The sequence below is a fragment of the Eptesicus fuscus genome, chromosome 18, assembly GCF_027574615.1.
Source record: "Eptesicus fuscus isolate TK198812 chromosome 18, DD_ASM_mEF_20220401, whole genome shotgun sequence".
Taxonomy (NCBI): domain Eukaryota; kingdom Metazoa; phylum Chordata; class Mammalia; order Chiroptera; family Vespertilionidae; genus Eptesicus; species Eptesicus fuscus.
Window position 1 is genome coordinate 37,327,901 of NC_072490.1, and position 19,069 is coordinate 37,346,969.

The following is a 19,069-nucleotide window of genomic DNA, read 5'->3' on the forward strand; positions in this document are numbered from 1 at the left end:
CCTTCTCCAGCTTCCAGTGTGGACTGAGAAAGGGAGCCCCTCTCTTTGGAGAAGCTGGGATGTTCCCAGCACAAGAAACTTCCACAGGCCCCTGCCAGGCTCAGGGCTAGCCTTTGGGTGGGATTGCAGTTTCCTGAGAAAGGAACAAGGGAGCCACAGTCCTTCCCGGAGCTCTGACCAGCAGACCTCAGAGGGCCTGTGCTGTGTGATGTTAGGATAGCTTGGTGTTGTCTACACCCCATTAGTAAGTTTTGTCTGAATGTGTCCTCACTGTTCATTGTTCCACTTGGTAACACTTATTTCGGTCCAGACCCCTTCTGCTGCTGCTGGATTTGAGCTTCAGTACAGGTGGAATGATGTTCAAATAAAGAAACACTTTACATCACCCATGCTGGCTTCTCTTTCTCTGAGTCGGCCCCCAGGGGATCAAGAGGGGTGGGATTCAGCCTGACTACCGGGTTTTGCTGCATCGTAACAGAGCTCTACCGTTGTGGCTTAGCAGGATAGTTCTTTTCCCATCGCAGGAAGTCGGAGGTAGCCAGACCATGTCTAGTGTGGCCCGCAGTGTGGTCAGAAACTCAGGCTCCGTCTTCCTCAGTGCCACTTTCATGGCCCAACATGGCTGCTTGGCATCTAGTCATGTGGTCCGCATTTCCTTTGAAGGAGACTTCTGGAAGTCCCAGAGGACTGAGTCACAGGAGCACACTAGCTGAAATGTGGTCTGTTAACTGGGCCCATCGCCACCCCAAATAAAGTTGAGGTTCTGTTACCAAGGGAAAGGAGAGAACAGATGGAGTGGGCGTTGGCAGTCTGCACATGCCTGGTTGCACAGACTTGACTTTGGACTTAGGAGTCGGACTGCAGCAAACAAGACCCCACCCTTTTCTGCCTGTGTGGACAAGCCCCTTCACCTCTCTCTAAATCCCACTGAACGAATGTGGGTGACAACCGTGATCTTGGGAAAGTTGTAAGGAACAATGAGGGAATGTACGTGGATTGCTTTGTAGTGTCTGCCGCATTGTAACATGCCCCATATGGCAGCTACGTTACATTTTTGCACTTGGGAATTGTGAGCACTCAGTATAGACTAAGCACTGAAGGAACAAAAACAGAGACCCTGACTTAATGGCCAGTCTGGTTGGGGAAGTGACATGTAAAAATGTAAAATTTGCGAGGTGCAGGGAATTGTGGGTGCCCTGGGTGGGGACACCTTACTGGCTTTTGGAAGGGTGGGTAGAGCTGGGGAGAGGTTTACTGTAGGGTAAATAGGACCTAGGCCGGCATGGGTCAGAAAAGCCACTCCAGAAAGAAGGCAGGCCCTGCCCAATCTTACACAGTGGTTAGAGCGTCAGCCCATGGACCCAAGGGGTTGCAGGTTCGATTCCTGGTCAAGGGCACGTACCTTGGTTGCAGATTCCATCCCCAGCCCTGATCAGAGCACATGGGGGAGGCAACCAATCAATATTTCTCTCTCTCCAACTCTCCTCCTCCTCCCTCCCTTCCACTCTCTCTAAAAATCAATAGAAAAAAATGTCCTCAGGTGAGGCTTAAAAATAAACAAATAAAAACTATGATAGCTATTTTTTCCCCTCTTCCCCCCCCTCCTTCTTTATCTTGATGATAGCTACTTTAAAAAAAAAAGAAAAAGAAAGAAAGCATCTTGAGGACAGAGCTCGAGGTAAGAAATAGAATGGTCTGTGCAGAGAACTAAATGCTGGACTGTAAAGTGTGAGGCAGGGAGGGTCAGAGATTAGTTGATTAGTCTGGAGAGACAAAGGCCAGATGATGGCAAAGCTCCAGATCTGAGAGCAGTGGGGAACCATGGAAGGATTTTAAGCAGCAAAGGAACACAATTAGATTTGCATTTCAGAAAAATAACTCTGGTTGCAGTGTTAGGGGGCTGAATTAGAGGGAGACATTTTAATGAAAGAGAAATCAAATGTCTGGCCTGAAGCAAGGTGGTGGCAGTGTCCCTGAGAGGTAGAAAGTCAATATTTAGGAAGTAGACTTGAGGATATGTGGTAACTGATTGTGAGGGTAAGGAATAGAGAGTGGCATCAGAAGGATTGTTAAGAAGAAAATTTGACAGTACAGCAAGGGAGCAAGATGAGACATGCTGAATGTGAGAGACATGTGGGGCAACCTGGTGCAGTTTTCCAGTAGTTAGCTGACATATGGCTGTGAGAGCTCAAAAGAAAGATCTGGACCAGAAACAGCATTCAGGTCATGGTTGGAATGTAAAACACAGATGAGCTTGCTCAGGTGACGGTGTAGTGTGAAAAGCCATGGGGCCATGGGACGCTGGAAAACACTAGCCTATAAAGGTCAGAGGAAAGGATGTCTAAAAGGAGAAGACAATGAAAGAGCCAAGAAAACAATGAGAATGTATTGTTATGGAAAGGGGAAGGTCAACTGGTCAGGTGAAACAGAGAGGTCCAAAATTCGGGTCTGAAAACTGTGTCCACTGGATTGGGGAACAAGGAGGCCACTGTTGAAGAGCGTGTTCAGAGGAGTGTGAGAAGAAGGAACCTTGGCCTCTTTGCTACAGTTGATGATTGTGTCCTTGGGGGATGATCTGCCTCTTCAGCATGCCCATCTTGCGATGGTTGCCACGGCTACGGAAAAGCCCAGGTGGTTCTATCTTGAAGTTAGCAATCCTCTCTTTGGGTTTAACCATTATACAGAAGCCATATTCTTTCAGTAATTTCATTCTCCTCTTTGGTTTTCAGTTTCTCTTCCTTGCTCATCTGTTGCCAAGCTTCTGACTGGGCTTTGAAATACTGGCTCATCTGGGTAAAAATCACATTTGCTTAGGCTAGTAATAATATTCTTCTCAGTCATTTCCTTTCTCCAGTCTTTTAAGAAATGTTCCTAAATATTTCCTTAGTAGTATATTCATGGTCAAGCATTTTTGCAAAAACGGAATGACTTTTTCTGCTTTAGAGCTCAGCTTCATGACTTGACCATCACAGTACAACTGGACTCTCTCTGGAAGAGGCTTATATGGTGGAGCAAATACAGGACTTTATGCTCTAGGGATTTCCACTTGGTGCCCTCAGATAGTGCTCCTCTTCTGCAGCTTCTTTTTCTTCCTATTGGCTCAGGAACTTTTTTATCTTTATTCTTGGTGTTTTTTTTTTTTTTTTTTTTTTCTCAATTCCCCATCCTCTTCTTCCTCTAGTTTTCATTTCTTCTCTTTCTTTTTTTTTTTAAATGTATTTTATTGATTTTTTTACAGAGAGGAAGGGAGAGAGACAGAGAGCCAGAAACACCGATGAGAGAGAACATCGATCAGCTGCCTCCTGCACACTCTCCACTGGGGATGTGCCCGCAACCAAGGCACATGCCCTTGACCAGAATCGAACCTGGGACCCTTGAGTCCGCAGGCCGACGCTCTATCCACTGAGCCAAACTGGTTAGGGCTCTTCTCTTTCTTGATATCCTGTTTTATTTTTCTTGGGTTTATAATCAGCATCCTCCTCATCTGGAGGTCTCTTCAAACGGCTTCAGATCCTCTGTAGGAGCAAAGCAGCCATCACCTTCAGGCTCAATCTTTAATTTGTGGTGGACTCAAGAAGCCATTTTTCTTAATATACTTTTATTGATTTCAGAGAGAAGGGAGAGGGAGAGAGAATCATTGATGGGCTGCCTCCTACACCCCTCACACTGGGGATCAAGCGTGCAACCCAGGCATATACCCTGACTGGAAATTGAACCGGGACCTCCTGGTTCATAGGTTGACGCTCAACCACTGAACCACACCGGCTGGGCAGCCATTTTCCTTCTTTTACTTTTGTATCCCCGGAGGCTCTAACCTTTTCCTCCTTTCATTTTTGTCTGTCTTTATGCTTTTCAGAACTTCCATCTTTGTGCTTGCTTTTCCCTCTTCTCTTTGTGTTTCTCTTCAGAATCTTTATGTTCACTGTTGCTATGCTTGGACTTCTTGGTTCTCCTCCTCATCCTTCTTGTGCTCTTGGTGCCAGTTTCTGATCTTGGTGTTTATGAGTCATTCAATCGGGAATCCGCTGCGATCTGGTAATTGCTGTGCAGATGGTCCCCACTCATTTGGGCCAGAGCAGCAAGGGGCAGGGGAAGCGGCGCCGAGGAGAGGAGACACAGAAGGTAGGAGGGACATGTGCGGGGCTTAGAGGCCCCCCGAGGTGCGGTAAGCGGGAGCGGACCCCAGCAGTTGTGTAACAGCTTAAGTTCGCATTTCCTTGAATTGTAACTTTTGGTATTTGTCCCCTTGCTTTTTTATCTTTTATCCACATGTTGTGTCATTTTATTTTTGCCTGTCTTCTATATTTGTCACTTTTTTTATAGAGCAGTTTTAGGTTCACAGCAAAATTGAGCAGAAAGTACAGAGATTTCCCATATTCTCCCTGCCTCAAAGGTGCAGTCTTCCATATTAATAATATTCCCCCACAAATATTCCCCTAGCCAGTTTGGCTCAATAGATAGAGCGTTGGCCTGCAGACCAAAGGATCTTGGGTTCAATTCCGGTCAAGGGCACGTACCTCAGTTGCAGGCTCCTCTCCGGCGTGGGCCCTGGCTGGGTGCATGCATGAGGCAACCAATTGATGTGTTTCTCTCTGTCTCTCCATCTCCCTTCCACTCTTTAATCTAAAAATCAATGGAAAAATGTCCTTGGGTAAGGATTTAAAAAAAACCAAAACTCCTCATGGAAGTGGTACATTTGTTACAGTTGATGAACCTACATTGACACATTATTTTCACCCCAAATCCACAGTTTGGACAAATGTATAATGACATGTATCATTACAGCATCATTCAAAACAGTTTCACCATCTGAAAAATCTGTGCTCTGCCCATTCATTTCCTTTCTCCATCTCCTGGCAACCAATCCTTTAGTGCCCCAATAGTTTTGCATTTTCTAGAATGTCATCTACAGTCATGCACCACTTCATGACAGCAGTTAAGCAGTTTTGTCATTGTGCGAACATCATAGAGTGCACTTACACAAACCTAGATGGTATAGCCTACTGCACACCCTAGCTATATGGTGTAGCCTATTGCTCCTAGGCTACAAGCCTATATAGCATGTCACTGCACAAAACAACACAAGATTAAATCGAGCACAAGAGAAAATACAATAAAAAGATGCAATGAACACAAGATGTATGAGGCTGCTGTTGGTATAACACAGCATGATGTTTTAAAGCAAACTTCATTTTTATAAGTAGAAAGAGTACTCTAAAATAACAATAAACATACAGTAAATACATAAGCCAGTACCACAGTCATTTATTATTATTAACAAACATCATGTACTGTACACAGAATAGTGTGTGTTATACTTTTACACTATTGGCAGTGCAGTGGGTTTGTTAACACCTGCACCAGCACAAATGCACGAGTAATGCATTACTTTACAGTGTTAGGACAGCCACCATGTCACTAGGGAATACAAAATTTTCAGCTCCATTAGAATCTTATGGAACCACCACTGTATGTGTGGACCATTATTAACTAAAATGTCATTTAAAAATATTTTTATTTTTATTGATTTCAGAGAGGAAGGGAGAGAGAGATAGAAACATCAGTGATAAGAATCATTGATCAGCTGCCTCCTGCACACCTCCTACTGGGGATTGAGCAGCAACCCAGGCCTGTACCCTTGACTGGAATTGAATCCGGGACCCTCAGTCTGCAGGCCCATGCTCTATCCACTGAGCCAAACCAGCTAGGGCAAGTTGAGCACTTTTTTATGTATCTGTTGACCGTCTCTGTCTTCTTCAGAAAAATGTCTGTTCATATCCTCTATCAATTTTAAATTGAAAATTTTTTTGCTGAGTAGTATGAGTTTTGATATATTTTGGATATTAACTCTTTATCATCAGATATATGATTTGCAAGCATTTTCTCCCATTCCATAGGTTGCCTTTTCATTTTGTTGAGTTTCATTTGCTGTGCAGAAGCTTTTTAGTTTGATGTAGTCTCACTTGTTTATTTTTTTTGCTTGTTTCCTTTGCCTTTGATGTAAAATTCACAAAATCAGCACCAAAACTGGTGTCACAGAGCTTACCACCTAGGTTTTCTTCTAGGAGTTTTATGGTTTCAGTCTTACATTTGTCTTTAATCCATTTTGAGTTAATTTTTGTATATGGTGTTAGTGGCCCAGCTTTATTCTGCATATGGCAGCCCAGTTTTTTCCAGCACCATTGTATACTCTTAGCACTTTTGTAAAAAATTGACCATAGTGCTTGCTTCGGCAGCACATATACTAAAACTAGAGGCCTGGGCACGAAACTTGTGAACTGTGGTGGGGGACCTCAGACTGGCCTGCACCCTCTGGCAGCCCAGGAGCCCTCGGGGGATGTCTGACTGACGGCTTAGGTCCATTCTAACCGGGGAGCGGGCCTAAGCCATGTCAGACATCCTTAATGCTGACATGGAGGTGGGAGAGGCTCCCACCACCGCTGCTGCGCTCGCCAGCCATGAGCAGGGCTCAGGGGGCAGACGCTTAATACAGGAGCTTCCCCCTGGTGGTCAGTGCATGTCATAGCAACTGGTCATTCCACCGTTCATTATTAGCCTTTTATTACATAGGATTGGAAGATTAGCATGGTCCCTGCACAAGGATGACACACAAATTCGTGAAGCAGCCCCCCCACCAATTAATTGACCACACATGCATGGGTTTATTTGGGCTCTCTATTCTGTTCTATTAATCTATGTGCCTGTTTTTAAGCCAATGCCATACTGTTTTGATTACTATAGCTTTATAATATAGCTTGCTTTTGTTCTATTTCTGTAAAGAAAATGACAAATTTTGATAGGATTGAATTGAATCTGTAGATTGCTTTAGACTGTTTTATTGTTGGGTTTTAAGAGTTCTTTATCAGATATATCTTTTGCAAATATTTTCTTCTAGCCTATGGTTTATCTTCTCATTTTCTTGATAGTGTCTTTTCCAGAAGTTAAATTTTTACCAAGTCCAGCTTACCAATGATCTTTCATGGATGATAGCTTTACAGTTGCAACTAAAAAGTCATTGTCAAACTCAAGGGTTTTTTCTCCTGTTTTCTGGGTGTTTGATAGTTTTGGGTTTTTACATTTAGGTCTATGATCCATTTTGAGTTAAATTTTGTGAAGGATGTCTGTATTTCCTCTGCTTGTGAAATATCAGCTATGTTTGTATGGGTCTACCAGTATTTCTGGGCATTGTATCCTGTTCCATTGATCTCCTTCTGTTCTTATTTCAATACTACATTGTCTTGACTACTGTAGCTTTATATTAATGATTGAAGTCAGACAGTGTTAGTCCTGACGTTGCTCTTCTCTTTCAATATTGTATTGGACTGATATCCTAACAATGAGTCTTCCTATCCATGACCATGGAATATCCATTTTTTAGTTCTTCTTTCATCAGTTTTGTAGTTTTCCCCCATAGAGTTCTTGTACATATTTTGCTAGATTTGTTTATTTATTTTGGGTGCTAATGTAAATGTTGTAATTCTCAAATTCCAATTATTTGTTGGTATATAGAAAAGTGATTGACATTTGTATATTAACCTTGTATTCTGCAACTTGCTATTAGCACGCTAGTTGTACAAGTTTGTTTTTGTTAATTCTTTTGGATTGCCTACAAGACGATTAGGTCACTTGTGAACGAAGACAGTTTCATTTCTTCCTTCCCAATCTGTGTAGGTATTTCCCTTTCTTGTTCGGTTGCATTAGCAAGGACTTCCAGTACAAATGTAAGAGAGTGAACATCCTTGCCTCATTCCTGGTCTTAGTGGCAAAGCTTCTAGTCTCTCTTGATTAAGTAGGATGTTAGCTATAGGTTTTTTTGTAGCAACTCTTTATCAGGTTGGGACTCCTTCCTAGTTTTGGAGATGTGCCCTTTTGTTTTATCTGCATGTCTTTATTATCCGTGGGGATATTATTCTGCTTTCTTTGGCATTTGACTTTGGCCCTTTCTGTTAAGCACATTTATGTTAGTTTTTCTTCATTTTTAAGGAGACATGATTTATGAGCTTAGTTTCAAGTTTCTACAGTACTTTTTGTGTGTAAAGTATTAATACATGAAATGTACAAAAAAACAGCTGAACTCAGCACAGAGTAGGACTTTATAACTGTTTCTTTCAGGAGTTAATAAATATGTTAAATAACTTATTCCCAGAAGGAAAATACATCCTGGATTTAATGGAAAAATCCTAGCTTCACTCTTATTCAGTGAATGTGATCCCCCAACCCTATCTCTATTTTGACTGTCCTGATAAGTTTAGATTCTATTAAGAGTATCTTTTCAATGTGGAGCTCTGTCCGTGGGGGCTTTGCTGGTTAGTTGTTTTTTGGGCTCAGACTGCTCCAGTCCCTTGGCTTAACCAAGCATCCTTGGTACCCACTGCAAACCTCTCCCAATTTTGGTTGTAGTTCTCAAATTGGCTCACTGAACTTCCAAGTGAGAATTTGTTGTTCTGGAGTTGAGATGCAACAGATGCTCCATTGCTTCTTCTGGAACAGGTGATACCATGAAAGTCTTGTGGCTATTGGTGGTTTATTTCTACATACCTTATTTTGGGGTTCATGGGGGATACTTAGTTTTCTTGTAATGTTGCTCAAGGTTTTGTTTTGCTACCATGGCCACTCTGTGCACTTTTATGAAGGATTTGAGAAATATTCAAAACAGTATTATCTTAGAATCACTGCCAGGTTAAGTTTTGAAAATAGAAACAGGTAAAAGTTATAAGGGAACACCATCTTCTTCAATGACTATGCTTTTCTCTAAGTTGTTGCCTTTATCAACCTTGAGCACAGGGTATATATATTAAGAACTTTGGCAAAACCCCTCTTATCTCCCTGAGTTTCACAGAAGATTATAGAGGCTGTCCCAGCTCTGGTTGACAAGCTTATACTAGTAATCTATGTAGTTTCAAAGCAAATGGACCACTTCATTTGGCCAATGAAGCACTTTTTTCTTCAGGGTGACCTCTGCTAAAGTGAGAACCCTGTACCCTCACACTGATGCCCCAGGGCCAAAAAGGCCTGACTGCTGTTTACAAGGTAGAAAAGGGTATGACATACTTTTTCAGTTAGTTAAGTGATTTCTAGGCACAGATTCACAGCATTTCTAGCTTTCTCTACTGATAAACTGAAAAATTTCCAAAACTGTCAGTTTGGATCTGCTGTTTAGAAGAGACACATCTTGGACAAGTTGTATTTTCTAAAATTCATTAAAAACTTATAAAAGAGATAATACCTACCTTATACATTAAGTCTGAATGAGCTAGACGATGGCATAAATGGAAGAGTCTGACAATCTGGAAAGCCATAAATAAGATGCACCACTGCACTAGTTTAATACTGTTCAGCTTCTTACATTTGTACCATATCAAAAGTACAGTACCTAATAATAGAGTAGGTACTTGATAACAATAGCAAATATACTAACTTCTAATAGCATGGGTGCCTTACCTTCACATTCCTAGCACTTTACATATAGCCTGGCACGCAGTAGGGCTTTAGTAAATAATTATAGAACAGAACCTTCCAATTCTGGCAATAATCAGATGAGCTTAAGCCCTGTAACACTGAACCAGGCCTCAATTTCCCATCTTTAAATTCTAGCATCTGACTTGCTTCCTTCTCAGAATTATGAGACCAAATAAGACACTATATATGGCCCAGCTAGAGTGGCTCAGTAGTTGAGCATTGACCTATGAATCAGGAGGTCATGGTTTGATTCCAGGTCAGGGTACATGCCTGGGTTGCAGCCTCCATCCCCAGTAGGGGGCATGCGGGAGGCAGATCAATGACTCTCTCTCATCATTGATGTATCTATCTCTCCCTCTCCCTTCCTCTCTAAAATCAATAAAAATATATTCTTAAAAAGACACTACAGCCCTAGCCAGTTTGGCTCAGTGGATAAAGCGTCGGCCTGAGAACTAAAGGGTCCCCAGTTCGATTCTGGTCAAGGGCACATGTCCGGTAGGGGATGTGCAGAAGGCAGCCAATCAGTGATTCTCTCATAATTGATGTCTCTCTCTCTCTCTCTCCATCCTCTGTGAAATCAATTAAAAGAATATAGATTTTTTTAAAAGGCACTATATATGGAAATACTTCTTAAAGAAGACTGTGAACCTATTTTTTCACCCTGGGCAGAATTCAATTGTGGCTGTTGTAAGATTACTAAGTACTCCTACAGGCATTTTGGAAAGGCCTTCAAACAAAGATAATTTTTATTATGTCCCCAACTGGTTACTTCCTAAGCTCCTTAAAGAAATGGATAGCATTTTATCTATTTTTGAATCCCTTATATGCTTAGCAAAGTGGTAGTGTATCATAGGTCTCAGCAAATATTTGTCAAACAGTATAATACTGTTACAGCAATCCATCAGTAAGCACTGCTGTTTACTTGCAAAACATGCCCTGATTCCAAGTATTTCTCCTTATCCCTGTTATTACTGTCTTAATAGCATCACTGTATTGTTGCTTGCCTAAATAATTGCTATAGCTTCCAAACTGGTTTCCTGGCATCTATTCATCTCTCTCCCAATTGGATCAAAACAATCAAATTAAACATAAATTAGACTATGTTACCTCTCTGCTTAATATTTTGCAATGACTTTCCCACTGTACTTAGAATCAGATTCTTTAAACCCACAGGCTGTCCCTCAGGTACCAGCAAATCTGACTGGCCACATATTTCTGTAAATATACTGGAGCTCAGCCATATACTGCCTATGGCTGTTTTTGTGCTGCAATGGCAGAGCTGAATAGTTGTGACAGAGACCACATGGCTCGTAAAGCCTAACTGTATTATGTGGCCCTTCAGAGAAAGGCCAGTTTGCTGACCACTGTGCCATATGACCCAATGCCTATCTTCCTGGATATCTACCACCCCTCTTCCCTGCCCTGGTCATTCACTATATCCTAACCACAGCATTCTTGCTCAAAAGCTTTGTACCTGCTGTTTAACTCCCCAGGAACGATCTTTATTCTTATCATCCCATGACTACCTCCTTACTACTGAGGTCTCAGCTTAAATGTCACCTTCCTAGAAACTTCCCTGATTCACTAATTTAGAGTGACCCCTCAACCTCCCTAGTTATGTAACAGCTGTGAGACAATAACATGGTAATGACTACTTGAAATTATGGACTGGTTTAGTTCTCACCCTGCTCTAGAGTATAAGCACCTTGAAAGCAGCTATTTTTATCTGCCTTCCTCATGCCCCATTTTAATCACATAAACCCACCACCAAAAACAATGCCTGAAATTATTTGATAGAAAAGAACGAGGCCAATAAATCGTTGCTGAGTGAATAAGGTTAAGGCCAAGGTCAGGAACTCTAGTCTGGTTCAAGTCAGTTTGCAATGTTCAGTTCCTCTGCTGCAGACTGGCCTGCCCATAATCATAATAAAAGGCAGAATGAAGACCAATCCATATTCCTGGCCTCATTATAGGCACAACACCAAGAGCACATCCTCCTGAACTATGGTACACCTGCCCTCTTCAGGTAAGGAAACAGGAAAATTCGGCAAGGCAAGGTCACAGAACTGGACAAAGAAGTTCTCAACTTTATGATTATTATGGTTAAGAATTTTATTATCAAAATTATTACATCTCTTGTGAAAGTTCAAATGTTACATCAAGGTGTAAACACTCCACTTGAGAAAGAAGTGATACTTCTTCCCTTCCAAGAGTTCCCCCCACCCCCCCCGCCCCCATCCCCCCCAGAGGTCTGGTCTTGACAGCACCCTGCCCACACAGAGTGGCTGGGGTCTCTGCACGTGCCAGGCAGGGTGAGGGCTGCCTGCCTGCTGGCCTCTCCCCTTGGTTAACAGCCAAGGAGAGAATGCAAACCCCAGCCCAAATGGAGAGACATTTACATACGTTTTATATAATATACAAAGAAACCAGCATCCCAGGCCACATGATTTCCACTCCCAAGGCTCTCCCAGACTGATGGGTTTGTGGGGGAAACAAAAAGAAAAGTATTCTGCTGAGTTGTCAGCATTAAAAAGAAAAATCTCCCCTCATTTGAGCAAACACCTGATTTCAATTTTGAAAAAATGAAATTTTGTAACAGTCACACACAAAGAGAGAAGACTGTGCATATGATAGTTGTAGGAAGGGTAGAAGGAAGGGGATGGAAGAGGCTGGGCAAAAAACAACAACAACAACAACAAAAAAAAAAAACAAAAAAAAAAAAAACAATCTGGAGGGAAGGAAGGAGGGAGACTCACAGTATTATCTTGTCCAAAAGAAAAGAAGTAAGGTCCACTGCAGCACCAGGGATTACACCTGTCATAGATCTGCTACCCCTACCATGGTTATAACTGAATACAAAATTAGATAAATAAAAACACGCCGGATATTACAGTAAACAAGTGAAAGAAAGAAGCTGGCAACCGTATGGAATTTTAAAAAGATTGTGTACCCCACCTGGGCTGGCTCCAGGGCTCCTCCAGGGGCGTACAACAGGCACAATGCACTGATGGGGAGAAGCCAGTCTGCTCTTGTCTCTCATCCAGAACAGTGTTAGGTGCGTGGGTGGCTTCCTAACTGTCTCACCCAGGCCACTCTCAAATGAGCATCCCCCAAAGAAATGTGGAACATGCCCACACACAATCACAGTCCTGTCGGCACCACTCCACACATCTTTCCACTCTTACCCTGCAGTCACGAGTGCATGCTCCCCAATCACGGAGGCGGTCCTACTCATGGGATCGTCAACTCCTGATTAATTGGGAGCAGAAAAAATAAAATTCAAAGAATTCCCAAACCATCTGGGATCCTTCCTAAGTAAATTTATTGCCAACAGCTGATAAGTAGCAATTGGCCCACCTCACTTATCATTCCTCTTTTCTTTACCTATTACCTTCATGGGTTACTGAGCTGTGAAATAGCTTGGGGAAGGGGAGTGGGATGGTAACAGCTGGGGGCTCAGACAATCTACTAGATTAATCTGCTCCTGAATAATCAAGAGTTGACCACAAGCTTTTCTTCAGAGAGCCAGGCACCCCTTAGTCAGAGCACATTCCAAGCTTCACTATCCCTGCCTATTTCTCAGTGATTTAAAGACAAAGGTAGGAACATTCTTGGTGGACACATCTTGGCTGGATATCTGCTTTTGGAATGGTTGTCTTCCGGTGAACATTTACATACCTACCTTTTTTCTTAAGTGCATAAAACCCTAACACTATCAGATGGCTTGGGGTTTGGAGATTGGCTCTTTTCACATTTTTTTTTTTTCCTTTGAAAAGAAAACTTTTTTTGGATTTAAAAAGATGTCCTCACTGCACAAGTGACTACAGGCTACAGGCAAGGATGGGAGACGGAGGCTTCAACACAACTCATTGCACTTAGAACCGTTACTAACCGAAACACCATTTGCTTGTCAACAATGTACCCTTAACAGCAGGGAGAAACTTCTTTATAGTCTCTGCTTCAGACAAGATTTACATCTTTCTCCAAGGCCTGAGCCTGTTGTGACCACAAGTCTTGTTTCTTGTCGACCAGACCCAATCCTCTGGCACCTTGTACCCCCTTCCCCAGCAATCTGCTTGGCCTAGATTCCAGAGGCAGCTGGAAGGAAGCAGCTATGGGCTCATTCAGTTCTGTTTGCCCAAATCCAGAAGCCCTAGGAAAGTCCTGTCTGAGTCTTGACTCCCGACCCTTGCAATGGCTGGAGTCGGTACTGGTGCACACCCCCACTCCCGCGGTGCGGGTAGTGCTGTGAATTGGAAACCGCAGATACCCTGGAGGCCTGATAGGCAGTGGACTGCCCAGCACTGGGCAGACTGATAGTCCGTAAGTCTGATGGCAATGACGACCTAGAGTTCTGAGGAAAGGAGGTGGAACTCAGAGTTCCTGTGCTGGACTGGGAAACCGAGTCTGAGGTCGGTGAGTCTGAGGGCCCCTGCGGGGTAGGGCTAGCAGCACTAGAAGGGCAGCTCCTCCTTGGAAGACTGCTGCCCGTGCTGTTTCCAGAATGTGGCTGGCTGCTATAATACCCTGGTGTCCCCGTAAATGAGGCCAATGAGTCTGTGGACACAGGGTGGGCGGGGCTGGAATAGGACGCAGAGGAGAGGGAGGATTCTGAAGAACCGTGAGAGGGGGGGTTTCCAGGTCTCAGTGCAGTAGTTCGATAACTGTATCCTGGAGATTGGGTGGGATGTCCTCGAAAGGGGGAGGAACTTTGTTGAAGGAGGCTTTGTGATTCTGTCCGTGGACTATCACACTGCAGGAGCTAGAAAGAGTTGGGAAGAAAAAGATAAAGAGGTGAAAAAGCCCCTATTTAAGCCATTTAGGTTTGTGAATATTTAAAACACCCTCCTTTTTCTTCTTCATCTTAACTACTGTTCTTTTTAGAATACCAAAGACCGCAAAATAGCTATCTCTGATCACTTATTTTTCTGGAATGATTTGATTACCCGAAGGTGAGCAGATGATAGCTTATTTCTAAGGCTGCTAAAACTATACATAAAGATGGCATCTCAAAACATTGGCATCCAGAACATACTCCTATGCCCAGAAATGAGCAATTTCTTGCCTCACCTGGTAGCTGTATCTGGAAGGGCTGTAAACGGCCGCTCCTTTTGAGAGTGCTGAGCTCAGTGTCTCTGGGCCTTCTCCATCTGCAGGGTCTGGAATGTAATACAAAATCAACTTGGCTTCTTAGAAACTGAGAAATAGCCATTGTTTATTGCAATCACCAATGCCATCACTAACCCATGCTGCTCTCTTTCTGACAAATAAGGTGAGTGTAGCATGCGACAAGGGCAAAAGGAGTGGTTAATTATGGGCTATGTCTTAAATGCCTGATCTGACTCCTGTCTCCTTTCTCTTCATCCTCCAACAGGGTAGATTTCCAGGCCTTTGGACAGATGAGTTACCAAAATGTATCCCTTGGGGAAAAAAAAAAAAGCAGACAGAGAGAAAGCAATGGTAGATCTTAAGAATGCTGTAGCCCAAAAGAGTAGAAGCAAACCAAGCTGGAACCGTGAATACAATGAAGCCCAACCACATAAGAAGCTGACTCACCTTAGCCTAGCATTTGTTATGAAATGTATGGAGCCTGGTCACATGTCCCTGAACTGGTTAGCAGCACAAAGCCTTAGGCTTACCTGAGTCTTTCTCTGTGATGTTACTCTCCCATGTGGGAGAAGGCTCTCCTTTTTGGGCCACCCTCACACTGCTTCGGAGGACTTTGGGGATGCTCCCTCCTTCTCGGAGTCGTTCTACTGATGTGGGAACCATCCTGTGAAGGCAACAGGGTGCAAGTTTATGCTGCAGGATTTCAGAGTCAAGAGTCTGGAACAACTGAATCTCTGACAAAGGTTGTACAACATATTCACTTAAAAAACATCTTCTTAGACATCAATTTAAAACAAGGTATTTTCTCTGCCTCAAACTATGCCAGGCACAAAAGAAAAAACTTTTAAAGAAAAAGCACAATAAAGAATTAAAAAACAATTACATTCCATCTTGATGTAAAAAAAAAAAGAAAAGCAATCAAGGAAAAAGTAAATTTAAAGATATCTACTTCTTTTAAACCCACCCCCGCCCCCCGCCAAATTATAAGAGAAAGTTTAGAAAGTTACAGAGGTAGTAAAAGCGAGCCATAGAAGAAATGGGCTCAGGGCACAAGTTACAGAGGCAAAAGAAGGGCCCTTGGAGCTTAGGAGAGAGAAAAGCAGAGGTGACACACCTGGGGGAAGGGAAAGTCATGGGCATGCTCCCAAGAGGGAGAGTGTGCTCAACCCCCATTTTGAAATGCTAAGTTTTCTCTCCTGTGAAGTCATGTGTCTGGCACATAGTATTTAATACATGTTTTGTAGATTAATAAACAGTATTTGAGCCCCACCTCTTCTTTCCCAGACTTCATTTCTTCAGTTCAAGATCACTGAACTGCCTCATCCTCTATTTCACTCATCTAGGATACTCAAGTACTTGCCATCAGTATTAGTTATTTGTGGTCTCCCCTAAGCCAGACAAGTCCTTTCAGAATATGTCTTTATCTCTCTGCTAGCTGTGTGGAATTGAGACTTCTGTTGTCAATTTAAAGTGAAACTGAGCTGAACTCCTGATTTACCTTTCATATGAAATGAGATAACATAAGAGGCAGTGTTAGGGCCCAGCAAATACTATACTGTATGCAGTTCAAAGTGGTGTACAACAGGATCGGTGGCCATTGTTTGCTTTTGTAAAGCTGGGGGCAGGGGGTGGTTCTGGCTGATATTATTTAATCAGCTGAACAGGATCGAGGGCACTGTTGTCTGGCTTTCTCAGATAAGTGTTCCCATACATTTTAGATAAAACTGGGAATGATTCATTTAATTATTAAAGCATCAAATATCAACTTACCACCTACTGCTGATATTCTCTTGTGGTCTGCAGTGAGATGAAGTGCCTCTGGAATCAGATGGGCTTACTGCCTCCAAGTGGGACAGAGAGGAATGAGATGGGGAGAACTTTTTGTGAGGGGAAGATGGGGTTCGGGCTGAGGATCCCTGCACACCATGGGCACCAGTGTCAGAAAGTGAGTTACTGCTGCCTTGCCCAGCTCCTGCAGACTTGCTTTTGCTCTGTGCAGAGTCACCGCCCCCACCAGAATTCTCCTTGGCTTCCTGTTTCCGTTTGCGGTACTCCAGCAGGGATACCTAGGAAGGAAATAACAAATAGGACTCTAGACATTGTTAGTGGATCAGTAGCAATTGGGAGATACGGACCCCTATAAACCATTAGCAAGCCATGCAAACAAAGCAGGTACCAACATTGGCAACTTCTGTCAGGTATGGCAGATCTGAGCACAGCTACATATTTACATCAGTTAGATATTGGTAAGAAGAGAAGACACCAGGTAATAATATTTTTGAGGACTGGTGTTCACTAGTAGAACTCAACATTTTTTTCTGCCTTCAGAAAAACTTGTGAGATTACAGTGCTATCATAGTTATCTGCAACAACGGTAGCTCCTAGAAAAGGGAGGGTGGAGAGTTGGGAGCTTACGTAGTTTGAAAAAGCCTTCCAGGTGATTCTGATAGCTTTTTCTAATGCCTTAGAAATCCTTAGAGATAGCTGTTTAAAAAAACAAGAGAGAAGCCCGGCCAGCGTGGCTCAGTGGTTAAGCATTGACCTATGAACCAGGAGGTCATAGTTTGATTCCTGGGCAGGGCACATGCCTGGGTTGGGGCCTCAATCCCCAGTGTGGGGAGCGCAGGAGGCGGCCAATCAATGATTCTCATTATTGATGTTTCTCTCTCTCTCTCTCTCTTCCTCTGTGAAATCAATAAAAATATAAAAAATACCCCCAAACAAAAGAAAAAGCCAATTCTTCAGGGTTATTAAATGTGCTTAATTTTCCAAGATACACTCAAGAGATTCATTAGTGTTTGTCATACACATAGAGAAACTAGTATAAAAGGAGAAAGGGAATAATTTCACTTCTTATTGTAGCAAGTCAGCTCTAACCTATACAGACATGGAAATTTCTCCCCATCTCATTGTTCATCTGCCTCATTCTTTATGACTGCCACAACACAATCCTCTCCCTGCCCTGCCTGGCATACCTTCTCTGTGCTGCTACAGTGTACTGGGCTTACACTGCTGGTAGTCTGTTACAATGTCTTGCTTGTTTCCCCACTAAACTGTATGGTCTATCAGGGCAAAGAACAAGTTTATTTGTGTTTTTTTTTTAAATCTTTAACATCCAGCACAGAACTGGCCAATAGCAGGTGCTCAGCAATAATTCTGAAATAAATCATGATTTCAATCACTTTTGCACATAATGAAACCAGAAATCCAAAGTCTATTTCCATTTTTGTTCCTGATAGACAATGCTGTTCATGCAACAGTCTTCAAAATCCATTGCTGTTTTATTCCAAATTATCTGCCAGTGTTTTCTCCTTCTATCTTCTTAGGGCTCTCATGTTTTGTCCAAATGTAAAATATAACAAAACTCAAAATAAGATAAATTTTACATATGCATTTTTCAGACACAATCTTGGAAAGGAGTTAATAATTTTTGGTAATGTATTTTATTTTAACATAAATGTAAAAAGCCACTAGGCTACATTTTACCAATAGTACTACAGATATTTTGCAATTATGTGAGATTGTCATACACACAGAGCATCTAGCTTCTCTAGCCCTTCCCAATAAATAAAAGTTGCTGTGCCAACCCCCAAATACTCGCATGCATATCCAAATGCCTCTAGTTGAAAAATCACTGATATAAAACTTTTGGCTTTGTAATTTTTAGAACAGGCATTGCTTAAAAGCCAAGTCCCAAACCATTAGCTAGCTCTCTATAGCCTGGCTCTGCCCAACTCTCTTGATTCACCTCCTTACTCTGCCCACCCTTCTTCTGACACCATGGCAACACTCAACTGTTTACAATTACATCCCATCCATAATTACTTGTCACATAATTAATTGTTCTGCTTCCTCTTTTGTTACATCCTCACCCTCATTTGTTGGATGATTGATTCCTCCTTACTTATTGTCTAAGATCAACTAAATCAGTGACCTGTTATTTCTCACTCCACCACCCTTCAAACTGGCCAGGAGCTTCTTGCTTGTTCTTAAAGTACCCTCCACAGATCTGACTGGGCAGGTTCCCTTGTTAAGATGTTTTCACCACATCTGAACAACTATTTTGAAGCATCCATTACCATTGTAATTAATTACTTATTAATATAATTATCACTTGCTATGAGCCCCATTAGGGCATAACCTAGGAGGCAATATAGCATGGTGGCAATAAGAGCATGCAATTGAGACTCCAACAGACCTGGGTAGTATCCTGGCTCTTCCATTTACTAGCTGTGTGACCATGTGCAAGTCACTCAACTTGCCTTAGTTTCCTCATCTGCAGAGTGGGAAATTACCTATCTTACAGGATTATTTTGAGGATTAAGTGCTTAATAAAGCTTAACAGTAACTAGAACATGGGAAGTGCTAAATAATACAACTGATTGCTAATATTCTTTTCCACTGCTCTATTCTTTGAACTGCCTACTATGTGTATGGCACATACATGATAGGCACTTAAATTTGCTGATTATTTACAAAATTTATCAAATTGTATTAAAAC

General features: G+C 42.4%; 1 protein-coding gene and 2 pseudogenes across 4 annotated transcripts in view; 1 reads left to right on the forward strand and 2 right to left on the reverse strand.

Annotated features, from left to right (window-relative positions):
* Window positions 1-2,391: 2,391 nt before the first annotated feature.
* LOC129147164 (DNA topoisomerase 1-like) lies at window positions 2,392-4,065 on the reverse strand (annotated as a pseudogene).
* A 2,478-nt stretch (window positions 4,066-6,543) lies between these two features.
* Window positions 6,544-6,644, forward strand: LOC114228636 (U6 spliceosomal RNA; annotated as a pseudogene).
* A 5,059-nt stretch (window positions 6,645-11,703) lies between these two features.
* SETD5 (SET domain containing 5) overlaps window positions 11,704-19,069 on the reverse strand; it is a 93,293-nt gene continuing 85,927 nt past the window's right edge. For all 4 annotated transcript variants that reach the window (XM_054729696.1, XM_054729700.1, XM_054729699.1 and 1 more), the window contains 4 exons: window positions 16,339-16,634; window positions 15,099-15,232; window positions 14,530-14,618; window positions 11,704-14,221 (listed from right to left, as the gene is read on the reverse strand). In XM_054729696.1, coding sequence (XP_054585671.1) covers window positions 13,613-14,221; window positions 14,530-14,618; window positions 15,099-15,232; window positions 16,339-16,634 — 1,128 coding nt within the window. In that variant the 3' untranslated portion in view covers window positions 11,704-13,612. The remainder of the gene's footprint in view (window positions 14,222-14,529; window positions 14,619-15,098; window positions 15,233-16,338; window positions 16,635-19,069) is intronic.